General features: G+C 43.0%; 1 protein-coding gene across 17 annotated transcripts in view; it reads left to right on the forward strand.

The window, feature by feature from the left end:
• nrxn1a (neurexin 1a) overlaps positions 1-7,251 on the forward strand; it is a 294,437-nt gene extending 287,186 nt beyond the window's left edge. For all 17 annotated transcript variants that reach the window (XM_061931896.1, XM_061931907.1, XM_061931900.1 and 14 more), the window contains 2 exons: positions 323-401; positions 5,686-7,251. In XM_061931896.1, the coding sequence (XP_061787880.1) occupies positions 323-401; positions 5,686-5,987 (381 nt within the window). In that variant the 3' untranslated portion in view covers positions 5,988-7,251. The remainder of the gene's footprint in view (positions 1-322; positions 402-5,685) is intronic.
• The last annotated feature ends 6,643 nt before the right edge of the window (positions 7,252-13,894 follow it).

The following is a 13,894-nucleotide window of genomic DNA, read 5'->3' on the forward strand; positions in this document are numbered from 1 at the left end:
GGGATGCGGATGTGGAAAGAGGGGATATTTTGTCCCACGGCAGAGCGTTCACAGACACGCTCGCCAGGTCGATGTGGGCTAGAGGTTGAGCGCTAAGTGGGTCGCAGGGCACGGCGCCTGCGGGGGGGGGCCCGTTGAAATAGAGCCAAACAAAGGAGAGTAATGAACGTTTGGCTCAGGATGTGTTATTTTTTTGCTGGTCTCAGGTTAAATGGCGCGGTGATGATAAGAGGAATGAGAAAGTAGGAGATAATGACCACTTTTTAACAGGCGATGGTCTCCTCCCCGCACGCTAAACACATTTTCTACCCTCTCGTTGCAGTCGGCCGACGACATCCTGGTGGCGTCCGCCGAGTGCCCCAGCGACGATGAGGACATCGACCCCTGCGACCCCAGCTCAGGTGAGCCCACACTGAAAAAAAAAAAGTGCTCTCATCTCCATGTGCGTCTGAGCTGTTTCACACGTGTCCTTCACTCTCGCTCCCTTTTTTTTTGTCTTGCTTTGTGGCTCGCCACAATAAATTATTCATTGCCTACTTTTCTGTCTCAAGGCGTTACCTAACACCCACCCACTCACCACCTACCCACGCTCACGTCCTCTCATCTTTCCTCGTCATTTGTCCTTTCCCACTCCTCCCTTTTTTTTCCTCGCCATCTTCTTTCCTCATTGAAGCTACAATTCTTTGGTTAATGCAGTCGCCGGTATGACCGTGCTGCAGCCATGCATAGAATGCATAGTGTTTGGGTTCAATTCCCTCACTTAGTGCCCATATCAAATGCTGCATTTGTTTACTTACCTTTAAAGTGATATCACACAATATCCTGTTTAGGTATTATCAATGCATAATGTATTGAACTACACTGCAAAAAGTCAGTGTTCAAAAACAAGAAAAAAAAGTACATACATTTGGGGTATTTTACTTGAACTAAGCAAAATTATCTGCCAATAGAACAAGAAAATGTGGCTTGTCAAGACTTTCCAAAACAAGTCAAATTAGCTAACCTCAATGAAACCCAAAATACCTTAAAATAAGTATATTCTCACTAATAACTGTCAGGCGGAACAGTGTGGTTTTCGTCCTGGTCGTGGAACTGTGGACCAGCTCTATACTCTCGGCAGGGTCCTTGAGGGTGCATGGGAGTTTGCCCAACCAGTCTACTTGTGCTTTGTGGACTTGGAGAAGGCATTCGACCGTGTCCCTCGGGAAGTCCTGTGGGGAGTGCTCAGAGAGTATGGGGTATCGGACTGTCTGATTTTGGCGGTCCGCTCCCTGTATGATCAGTGTCAGAGCTTGGTCCGCATTGCCGGCAGTAAGTCGGACACGTTTCCAGTGACAAAGGCTGCCCTTTGTCACCGATTCTGTTCATAACCTTTATGGACAGAATTTCTAGGCGCAGTCAAGGCGTTGAGGGGATCTGGTTTGGTGGCTGCAGGATTAGGTCTCTGCTTTTTGCAGATGATGTGGTCCTGATGGCTTCATCTGGCCAGGATCTTCAGCTCTCGCTGGATCGGTTCGCAGCCGAGTGTGAAGCGACTGGGATGAGAATCAGCACCTCCAAGTCCGAGTCCATGGTTCTCGCCCGGAAAAGGGTGGAATGCCATCTTCGGGTTGGGGAGGAGACCCTGCCCCAAGTGGAGGAGTTCAAGTACCTCGGAGTCTTGTTCACGAGTGAGGGAAGAGTGGATCGTGAGATCGACAGGCGGATCGGTTCCGGCATCTTCAGTAATGCGGACGCTGTATCGATCCGTTGTGGTGAAGAAGGAGCTGAGCCGGAAGGCAAAGCTCTCGATTTACCGGTCGATCTACGTTCCCATCCTCACCTATGGTCATGAGCTTTGGGTTATGACCGAAAGGACAAGATCACGGGTACAAGCGGCCGAAATGAGTTTCCTCCGCCGGGTGGCGGGGCTCTCCCTTAGAGATAGGGTGAGAAGCTCTGTCATCCGGGGGGAGCTCAAAGTAAAGCCGCTGCTCCTCCACATCGAGAGGAGCCAGATGAGGTGGTTCGGGCATCTGGCCAGGATGCCACCCGATCGCCTCCCTCGGGAGGTGTTTAGGGCACGTCCGACCGGTAGGAGGCCACGGGGAAGACCCAGGACACGTTGGGAAGACTATGTCTCCCGGCTGGCCTGGGAACGCCTCGGGATCCCCCGGGAGGAGCTGGACGAAGTGGCTGGGGAGAGGGAAGTCTGGGCTTCCCTGCTTAGGCTGCTGCCCCCGCGACCCGACCTCGGATAAGCGGAAGAAGATGGATGGATGGATTTACTTGAACTAAGCAAAATTATCTGCCAATAGAACAAGACAATTTGGCTTGTCAAGACTTTCCAAAACAAATAAAATTAGCTAACCTCAATTAACCCCAAAATACCTTAAAATAAGTATATTCTCACTAATAACTGTCAGGCTTGGTAAAAAGGATAGGACTCAGATGCAGAGTAGGGAACTTAGACAGGCTTTTATTTTGACAGCTTCCTTTCACCTCCAAAGTCAAGGGATACAATATCTATCTAAACCAAAAACAAATCGGCAAAAAAGGTTCCAAAAAAAATATAGGACAACCAAAAATCAGTCCGAACGGAGGAAAACACAAAAGCAAAGAGGAACTATAATTGGCGCCGTATATGCTATAAAATGTATAAACAAAAAAACGCTCCAACAGGAGGAAGAAACAACAGCTATGAAAAATTCTACACTATCTAATCTAATAAAGTTTTAACAAAAATTGTCACTCAAAAATTTGAGGAAATAATGAAAAATAACTGAAACTCACCACTTTGGCTGAATAAACTAATTAACAAAAAAATCACTCTGCTGAGGAGGAAGAAAGGAAAACTCAAAATAGCAACGAAAGGATTCAGGATCAAGGAACATAAGCACAAGACCAGGCATGGACATGGGCATGGATGCTAGAGAGCACGAATAAACGAAACAATCTGGCACAGAACAAAGGGAGGAGTGGGCTTATAAGACACATGAGGGTAATAGGGAACAGATGGAAACAATCAGGGAACCGGGATGACGTCAGACTGATGACACAAAAGGAAGGGCAAGTGACCTGAAACGAGAGGAGAGCTACTTTTCAAACTAAAACATGCACATCACAAGACAGAAAAACCCAAGACAAGACATCCCTCACTGCGGTGTGACAATAACAAGTGCACTTTTCTTGATAGAAAAAACAAATATGAGACCTTTTTGCTCAATATGTTGAAAAATGTTCTTAAATGAAGTAAATGCTAGTGCCATTATCTTGACATAATGATATGCGCTCGGCATTACATTTCTTGAAACCAGCAAACTTATACTAAAACTAATTTATTGTTCTTAATGGAAAGGCAACAAGACAACCGCTTGTTACTCTCGGGGTCTCCTAGCCGCTCAGGCAAATCATATTGTCTAAAAATGCATTTTTCCTTCGATAACATGACATCATCGCGCCAAGTGCGTGCTCTTTCAGTCATTAGTGCACAAGGAATATATTTATATATATATGTATATATATATACATATATACAAACCCCGTTTCCGTATGAGTTGGGAAATTGTGTTAGATGTAAATATAAACGGAATACAATGATTTGCAAATCATTTTCAACCCATATTCAGTTGAATATGCTACAAAGACAACATATTTGATGTTCAAACTGATAAACTTTTTTTTTTTTTTTTTTGCAAATAATCATTAACTTTAGAATTTGATGCCAGCAACACGTGACAAAGAAGTTGGGAAAGGTGGCAATAAATACTGATAAAGTTGAGGAATGCTCATCAAACACTTATTTGGAACATCCCATGAAATCTTATACGTCTAGTCTCTTACGTGAATGATCTAAATAATATTATTTGATATTTTACGCTAATGTGTTAATAATTTCACACATAAGTCGCTCCTGAGTATAAATCGCACCCCCAGCCAAACTATGAATAAAACTGCGACTTATAGTCCGAAAAATACGGTATTTATCTCATTCACGTAAGAGACTAGACGTATAAGATTTCATGGGATTTAGCGATTAGGAGTGACAGATTGTTTGGTAAACGTATAGCATGTTCTATATGTTATAGTTATTTGAATGACTCTTACCATAATATGTTACGTTAACATACCAGTTGGTTATTTATGCCTCATATAACGTACACTTATTCAGCCTGTTGTTCACTATTCTTTATTTATTTTAAATTGCCTTTCAAATGTCTATTCTTGCTGTTGGGTTTTATCAAATAAATTTCCCATAAAAGTGCGACTTATACTCCAGTGCGATTTATATATGTTTTTGTCCTTTATTATGCATTTTCGGTCGGTGCGATTTATACTCCGGAGCGATTTATAATCCGAAAAAAACGGTACATAAAACCTGACAAAAAACTCAAATAGCGTTGTAGTATTTGTACCGTATTTTTCGGAGTATAAGTCGCACCGGCCGAAAATGCATAATAAAGAAGGAAAAAAACATATATAAGTCGCACTGGAGTATAAGTCTCATTTTTGGGGGAAATTTATTTGATAAAAGCCAACACCAAGAATAGACATTTGAAAGGCAATTTAAAATAAATAAAGAATAGTGAACAACAGGCTGAATAAGTGTACGTTATATGAGGCATAAATAACCAACTGGTATGTTAACGTAACATATTATGGTAAGAGTCATTCAAATAACTATAACATATAGAACATGCTATACGTTTACCAAACAATCTGTCACTCCTAATCGCTAAATCCCATGAAATCTTATACGTCTAGTCTCTTACGTGAATGAGATAAATAATATTATTTGATATTTTACACTAATGTGTTAATAATTTCACACATAAGTCGCTCCTGAGTATAAGTCGCACCCCCGGCCAAACTATGAAAAAAAACTGCGACTTATAGTCCGAAAAATACGGTATATGAGTACATATTTTTTATTGTTTCATTGAAAATAAAACAGCAAAGTCCATTTGGCTGTCATCTGTTCTAATACGACACACAATTGTGTCAAAGTCATGATTTTTTTTTTTCATGCTTGAAATAAGAAATTTTTACTTTAAAAAAGTAGTTTTATACTTGTGAGTGTTGATGACACAGCTTTGCAACAGTTGATATTCTAGTTTCAAGCATGTTTTACTCAATATAGGTCATCAAATCTCAGCTACAAGCTGTAATATCTTACTGAGATCATTTAGGACAGAAACCCTTAAAACAAGTAAAACACTCTAACATAAAATCTGCTTAGTGAGAAGAATGATCTTATCAGTGACCTATTGGTTAGAGTGTCCGCCCTGAGATCGGTAGGTTGTGGGTTCAAACCCCGGCCGAGTCATACCAAAGACTATAAAAATGGGACCCATTACCTCCCTGCTTGGCACTCAGTATCAAGGGTTGGAATTGGGGGTTAAATCACCAAAAATGATTCCCGGGCGCGGCCACCGCTGCTGCCCACTGCTCCCCTCACCTCCCAGGGAGTGATCAAGGGTGATGGGTTAAATGCAGAGAATAATTTCGCCACACCTAGTGTGTGTGTGACAATCATTGGTACTTTAACTTTAAAATAAGCAAATATCACCCTTATTTGAGATATTTCATCTTACTTAGATTTCAGTTTTTGCAGCGTGTATATTCATGCATGTTGCCCCGGTTCATCATGTCTCATGTTTGACGTATGGGATGTACAATATGACCAAATGCACGCCCCTCCCCCAGCCCGTCCTCCCCTGCCGGAGGTGAAGGTCTTCCCCGGCCCGTCGGAGGTGGTCCGCGAGAGCAGCAGCACCACGGGCATGGTGGTGGGCATCGTGGCGGCGGCGGCGCTCTGCATCCTCATCCTGCTCTACGCCATGTACAAGTACCGCAACCGCGACGAGGGCTCGTACCACGTGGACGAGAGCCGCAACTACATCAGCAACTCGGCCGCGCAGCCCAACGGCAGCGCCAAGGACAAGCCGCTGGGCATCACCAAGATCTCCAAGAACAAGAAGAACAAAGACAAGGAGTACTACGTCTGAAGTGGCGATGCACACACCTTTATATACTCCAACAAAAAGAAGAAAAAAAAAAAGGCTCTATGTACATAAATAGGTATATTCTCAAAAGAGCACACACGGACGTTAATGTTTACTCTCCAATAATCACACATTCATTCAAGCACACACAGACTGGCCAGAGAGGGACCCTTCTTGTACAAAATCCACCAATGAGATGAAGCGCCTCTTTTTATGAACCATTTAGGAAGAAAGCGCCAAACGAAGAGCGGCCCGACACACTTGGAGCTTCACCCGGGGAAAAAAGTCAGTGTGAATTTACTCTTACTGACGACTCTTTACGTCAAGCACACGTCACGCACTGGAGGGCGTGTAGCCGGGGGGTCCCAAAACCACAACAAAGACGAGACGAGCAGCCCTGAAGTGTCTTTTCCTCTCCCAGCTTCTATTGGCCTTCCAGTTAGCGGACGGGACTCTCGAGGAAGGATTGAAAACAAGAAACAAGCACAGGACGGGGACGGGAAATCAGGGTGGAGTGGGCGGGGCCTCGATGTCGTTTTTTTTTTTTTTTTTATCTTTACCTGGAACGGATACCGGAGACTTGAGATGCTACCTACAGACACTAAGCCACACGGTCTTGATGGGCGGGACTCGGCCGTCAGTTTCTCATTGCACGTGAATCGTGATTTATACGCCCACGGGCCGTGTTAGATTCCGCACTCTATTGGAATCGGAATGGCATGCCAGGGCGCGGGCGGGCGGAGTCGCGCCGGTTTTAGTCGCGGGAGATCCGAGCGAGGCTAAAATGAAAAGAGGACTTTTTAGGAGGTGAACAGGTGTTTGGTTTTTCTACACATATAGGACATAAGGGTGCCATAACGTCGGCCAGCCCCGCTCCAGTTCTTCCACGCGACGTACGTCTGATGCATGCTGGCAGGACAAACAAAAAAAAAGAAAAAAAATGGTGTGAGATGATAGCGTCCAAATGATCCCCCTCCATCTTGACTTTTATGATGTTTCTCAATCTCTGTCGTCGTTTTCCTTTTCCTCTTCCTCCTCTCTCTCTCTCTCTCTTTCTCGCTCCGTTTGTGTTGCCGTCCCACGGCGGCGGCGCTTCTCCACATCTACTCGGTGTTCATTGACCATCTTATTATTTTCTATATGTACAATTTTTCTACAGTATTTACTTTTATTTTTATTGTTACGGTTCTTTGATGAACATAAAGTGGAAATTTATTATGAAAAATAGTTTTGAAGATTAACGAGTAAATAAACTATTACCCAAGTCCTCCGAGGGTGTGTGTGTGTGTGTGGAGAAGTGCTTCTTCCTCTTTTTCTTCTTCTACTTTGCTTGAGGGGGTTGTGTTCGTCTCCATCTGCGATGTCCTTGACCACAAGCAGCTGGGACACAGATTAAAAAAAAAACAACTCCTGCTCTGGCGGTAAATAAGAAACAACATTATTTCTCACCAGTAGGGGGGGCACAAACCTGACATGGCTGCATACTTGCCAACCTTGAGACCTCCAATTTCGGGAGGTGGGGGGAGGGGGTGAGGTGTGCGTGGTCGGGGTGGGACGGGGGCGTGGCTAAAAGGAGAGGAGTATATTTACAGCTAGAATTTACCAAGTCAAGTATTTCATATATATATATACAGGTAAAAGCCAGTAAATTAGAATATTTTGAAAAACTTGATTTATTTCAGTAATTGCATTCAAAAGGTGTAACTTGTACATTCTATTTATTCATTGCACACAGACTGATGCATTCAAATGTTTATTTCATTTAATTTTGATGATTTGAAGTGGCAACAAATGAAAATCCAAAATTCCGTGTGTCACAAAATTAGAATATTACTTAAGGCTAATACAAAAAAGGGATTTTTAGAAATGTTGGCCAACTGAAAAGTATGAAAAGGAAAAATATGAGCATGTACAATACTCAATACTTGGTTGGAGCTCCTTTTGCCTCAATTACTGCGTTAATGCGGCGTGGCATGGAGTCGATGAGTTTCTGGCACTGCTCAGGTGTTATGAGAGCCCAGGTTGCTCTGATAGTGGCCTTCAACTCTTCTGCGTTTTTGGGTCTGGCATTCTGCATCTTCCTTTTCACAATACCCCACAGATTTTCTATGGGGCTAAGGTCAGGGGAGTTGGCGGGCCAATTTAGAACAGAAATACCATGGTCCGTAAACCAGGCACGGGTAGATTTTGCGCTGTGTGCAGGCGCCAAGTCCTGTTGGAACTTGAAATCTCCATCTCCATAGAGCAGGTCAGCAGCAGGAAGCATGAAGTGCTCTAAAACTTGCTGGTAGACGGCTGCGTTGACCCTGGATATCAGGAAACAGAGTGGACCGACACCAGCAGATGACATGGCACCCCAAACCATCACTGATGGTGGAAACTTTACACTAGACTTCAGGCAACGTGGATCCTGTGCCTCTCCTGTCTTCCTCCAGACTCTGGGACCTCGATTTCCAAAGGAAATGCAAAATTTGCATGGTTGGGTGATGGTTTGGGATGCCATGTCATCTGCTGGTGTCGGTCCACTCTGTTTCCTGAGATCCAGGGTCAACGCAGCCGTCTACCAGCAAGTTTTAGAGCACTTCATGCTTCCTGCTGCTGACCTGCTCTATGGAGATGGAGATTTCAAGTTCCAACAGGACTTGGCGCCTGCACACAGCGCAAAATCTACCCGTGCCTGGTTTACGGACCATGGTATTTCTGTTCTAAATTGGCCCGCCAACTCCCCTGACCTTAGCCCCATAGAAAATCTGTGGGGTATTGTGAAAAGGAAGATGCAGAATGCCAGACCCAAAAACGCAGAAGAGTTGAAGGCCACTATCAGAGCAACCTGGGCTCTCATAACACCTGAGCAGTGCCAGAAACTCATCGACTCCATGCCACGCCGCATTAACGCAGTAATTGAGGCAAAAGGAGCTCCAACCAAGTATTGAGTATTGTACATGCTCATATTTTTCCTTTTCATACTTTTCAGTTGGCCAACATTTCTAAAAATCCCTTTTTTGTATTAGCCTTACACAATATTCTAATTTTGTGACACACGGAATTTTGGATTTTCATTTGTTGCCACTTCAAATCATCAAAATTAAATGAAATAAACATTTGAATGCATCAGTCTGTGTGCAATGAATAAATATAATGTACAAGTTACACCTTTTGAATGCAATTACTGAAATAAATCAAGTTTTTCAAAATATTCTAATTTACTGGCTTTTACCTGTATATATATATATACCGTATTTTCCGCACCATAAGGCGCCCTGGGTTATAAGCCGCGCCTTCAATGAACGGCATATTTCAAAACTTTGTCCACCTATAAGCCGCCCCGTGTTGTAAGCCGCATCTAACTGCGCTAAAGGAATGTCAAAAAAACAGTCAGATAGGTCAGTCAAACTTTAATAATATATTAAAAACCAGCGTGATGTGGGCGCGCATGGAGTCGTATATCAACATGGACGGAGCTGCGTGAAAAAAGCCACCCGGCCTCTTCGTGTAAACTTAAACTTACCTTAACCACTCGCTCATCTTTTCTTCATTCATCCATCCCTTCGAGTTAGCTTTTATGATGACGCCGGCTGGAAAGGTCTCTTTTGGCAAGGTCTTCCTTTTGAATATCACCGTGGGTGGAAGTTTCTGGCCATTAGCATGGCAAGCTAGAACCACAGTGAAGGATGACTTCTCATTCCCTGTGGTGCGAATATTCACCGTACGTGCTCCCGTTGTATCCACAGTGCGGTTCACAGGAATATCAAAAGTCAGTGGAACCTCGTCCATGTTGATAATATTCTCTGGCCGGATCTTTTTTTCAGCTATCTTGTTTTTACAATATGCACGGAAAGTAGCCAGCTTTTCTTGAAAGTCTTTAGGCAGTTGCTGTGAAATAGTAGTCCGTGTGCGGATGGAGAGATTGCGTCTTTTCATGAACCGGAAACCTGTCGCCATTTTGTGGTCTTTACAGATGTAAACACACAAAGGAAATGAAACGTAATATCCGCGCGCTTCTTCTTCTTCTACGCGGGCGGGTGGTTGCTTACAGTAGAAGAAGAAGCGCTTCCTGTTCTATGGGGGCGGGTGCTTACCTTGGCGGTTGCTTGCGTAGAAGAAGAAGCACTTCCTCTTCTACGGGGAAAAAAGATGGCGGCTGTTTACCGTAGTTGCGAGACCGAAACTTTATGAAAATGAATCTTAATATTAATCCATATATAAAGCGCACCGGGTTATAAGCCGCACTGTCAGCTTTTGAGTAAATTTGTGGTTTTTAGGTGCGGCTAATAGTGCGGAAAATACGGTATATGTAAGAAATACTTGACGTTCAGTGAATTCTAGCTATATATATATATATATTTTTTTTTTTTTTATTTATTATATATATATATATATATATATATATATATATATATATATATATACCGTATTTTCCGCACTATAAGGCGCACCGGATTATTAGCCGCACCTTCTATGAATTACATATTTCATAATTTTGTCCACCAATAAGCCGCCCCGGACTATAAGCCGCGCCTACGCTGCGCTAAAGTGAATGTCAAAAAAACGCTGCGCTAAAGTGAATGTCAAAAAAACAGTCAGATAGTTCAGTCAAACTTTAATAATATATTGAAAACCAGCGTTCTAACAACTCTGTCCCAAAATGTACGCAAATGTGCAATCACAAACATAGTAAAATTCAAAATGGTGTAGAGCAATAAATAGCAACATAATGTTGCTCGAACGTTAATGTCACAACACACAAAATAAACATAGCGCTCACCTTCTGAAGTTATTCTTCATTCGTAAATCCTTCGAATTCTTCGTCTTCGGTGTCCGAATTGAAAAGTTGCGCAAGCGTGGGATCCAAAAATGGCCGGCTCCGCCTCGTCGAAGTCATCGGATTCAGTGTCGCTGTTGTTGTGCAGCAGTTCTGTGAATCCTGCCTTCCGGAAAGCTCGGACCACAGTTGTGACCGAAACTATCTGCCCAGGCATTTACGATCCACTGGCAGATGTTGGCGTATGTCGACCGGCGCTATCTGCCCGTCTTAGTGAAGGTGTGTTCGCCTTCGGAGCTGTGTGAAAAAAGCCACCCGGCCTCTTCGCGTAAACTTCCCTTAACCACTCGCTCATCTTTTCTTCATCCATCCATCCCTTCGAGTTAGCTTTTATGATGACGCCGGCTGGAAAGGTCTCTTTTGGCAAGGTCTTCCTTTTGAATATCACCATGGGAGGAAGTTAGCATGGCAAGCTAGAACCACAGTGAAGGATGACTTCTCATTCCCTGTGGTGCGAATATTCACCGTACGTGCTCCCGTTCCACAGTGCAGTTCACAGGAATATCAGCTGTGAAATACGGTAGTAATCCGTGTGCGGATGGAGAGATTGCGTCTTTTTATGAACCGGATCCTTGTCGCGTAGTAGGAGCCATTTTGTGGTCTTTACAGATGTAAACAGGAAATGAAACGTACGGTGATATCCGCGCGTTTTTTCTTCTTCTTCCGGGGGCGGGTGAAGCGCTTCCTGTTCTATGGGGGCGGGTGCTTTCCTTGGCGGTTGCTTGCGTAGAAGAAGAAGCGCTTCCTGTTCTACCGGGAAAAAAGATGGCGGCTGTTTACCGAAGTTGCGAGACCGAAACTTTATGAAAATGAATCGTAATAAAGCGCACCGGGTTATAAGGCGCACTGTCAGCTTTTGAGAAAAATTGTGGTTTTTAGGTGCGCCTTATAGTGCGGAAAATACGGTATATATATAAAATAAATACTTGAATTCCAGTGTTCATTTATTTACACACATAACACTCATCTACTCATTGTTGAGTTAAGGGTTAAATTGTCCATCCTTGTTCTATTCTCTGTCACTATTTTTCGAACCATGCTGAACACCCTCTCTGATGATGCATTCAGGGCCGGCCCGTGGCATAGGCCATATAGGCAAATGCTAAGGGGCGCCGTCCATCAGGGGGCGCCACGCCAGTGCCACAAATGTTGGAGAAAAAAAAAAGAAAAAAAAGTTGGTACTATTATTTCTAAATACAAAAAAATAATCCCACGTTAATTAAAATGCAAAGTAAAGCCTATTTAATAGAAATATTATTTGTTACAACATTACGCCCCCTCCTCCCCCCGCACGGTGCGCCCCCTCCCTTCCCGTATCATGACTCTTTTTAGACGTCACCACATCAAAAAATCAACACAAGATGTCAAAACGGCCAAAACTGTCAAGTGCCCAGGGAAGAAAAAAGAGAAAAGAAGAGGAGGAGAAACGAGAAAAGACAGCGGTAGCAGGTAGGTAACGTTAGCCTACATGAAATGATTTGTCTGTTACAGAATGTGATAGTAACCTGGCTTTTTAGCATTAAGCTAATGTTACATGATTCGGCAATTGCTAATCAATAAATAGCTAGTGCTGTTTTAACGTCGGGTTAATATTGTGGAGGGGGCTAAATTGTTATGGAAAATAATAATGTAACGTTAGGTAATTACAGTACTCCCACCTTGCCTTCTGGTTAGCTAATGTTTGCCCTGCAGGTAATAGTCACTTTTCCACCCCTTTATATATTAGGTATAGTTGTAAGTAAAAAAAAAAGGTCAAAGACAAAGCTTTTCAGGTTCTTGTGAGTATATACACTTCACTGCCGATGTGGGGGGGGGCGCCACCTAAAATCTTGCCTAGGGCGCCAGATTGGTTAGGGCCGGGCCTGGATGCATTGATGTGTGGCACGCACAAAAGTGCTTTCATCAAATGCACTAGATGGCAGTATTGTCCTGTTTAAGAGTGTCACAACATTGCTGTTTACGGCAGACGGACTTCTTTACGGTATACAAAAAAGTGACTGCTGTTGTCGTGTGTTGTTGCCACGCTGGGAGGACGTTAATGAAACTGCCTAACAATAAACCCACATAAGAAACCAAGAACTTGCCCTCCATCATTCTACAGTTATAACGTGATTGGGCAGGTACGCTTTTTTATATTGTGGAGGACCTGAGTCTGCCTGAATTTCAGGAGATTTTCGGGAGAAAATTTGTCCCGGGAGGTTTTCGGGAGAGGCGCTGAATTTCGGGAGTCTCCCGGAAAATCCGGGAGGGTTGGCAAGTATGCATGGCTGGATTATTCTGTCATGACAATTGTTGACGTGACCCCAGTATGCAGAGACATATTAAGAAAGAACTGCACTTTTATTTTCTTTGCCTATCATTCCCAATTCTTATGTAAGACAATATTTTTTTTCTATGCATTCTAACTAGTAAATAAGTGCAATCAAAACTAGAGATGTCCGATAATGGCTTTTTTGAAAAAAGGACGCTTGTTTTTTTTCTTACCTGCGTGTGAATTATGATGAATTTTTCATCGAAACAGGAAAATATAAACATCCCATCAGTCGGCATCCTTTCGGGAGCAGACATTGTACAGTAAGTGATTGTTTTATCATGTTCGTAGTTTGTATTTCTTGTTTAGCACTTAGAAATAATAGCACTCAGCTTCTAAAACTTGTAGCTCATCCTCCGTATATTCGGGCTCAAAAATATAAGGTTCTTGATTGTTGTTTGTCACAAAATAGCCTTTGTTGTCTCTCATGATTAGTACTAGAGATGTCCGATAATGGCTTTTTTGAAAAAAGGACGCTTGTTTTTTTTCTTACCTGCGTGTGAATTATGATGAATTTTTCATCGAAACAGGAAAATATAAACATCCCATCAGTCGGCATCCTTTCGGGAGCAGACATTGTACAGTAAGTGATTGTTTTATCATGCTCGTAGTTTGTATTTCTTGTTTAGCGCTTAGAAATAATAGCACTCAGCTTCTAAAACTTGTAGCTCATCCTCCGTATATTCAGGCTCAAAAATATAAGGTTCTTGATTGTTGTTTGTCACAAAATAGCCTTTGTTGTCTCTCATGATTAGTACTAGAGATGTCCGATAATGG

This window comes from Nerophis lumbriciformis, linkage group LG39 (assembly GCF_033978685.3).
Source record: "Nerophis lumbriciformis linkage group LG39, RoL_Nlum_v2.1, whole genome shotgun sequence".
In the NCBI taxonomy this organism is placed as follows: domain Eukaryota; kingdom Metazoa; phylum Chordata; class Actinopteri; order Syngnathiformes; family Syngnathidae; genus Nerophis; species Nerophis lumbriciformis.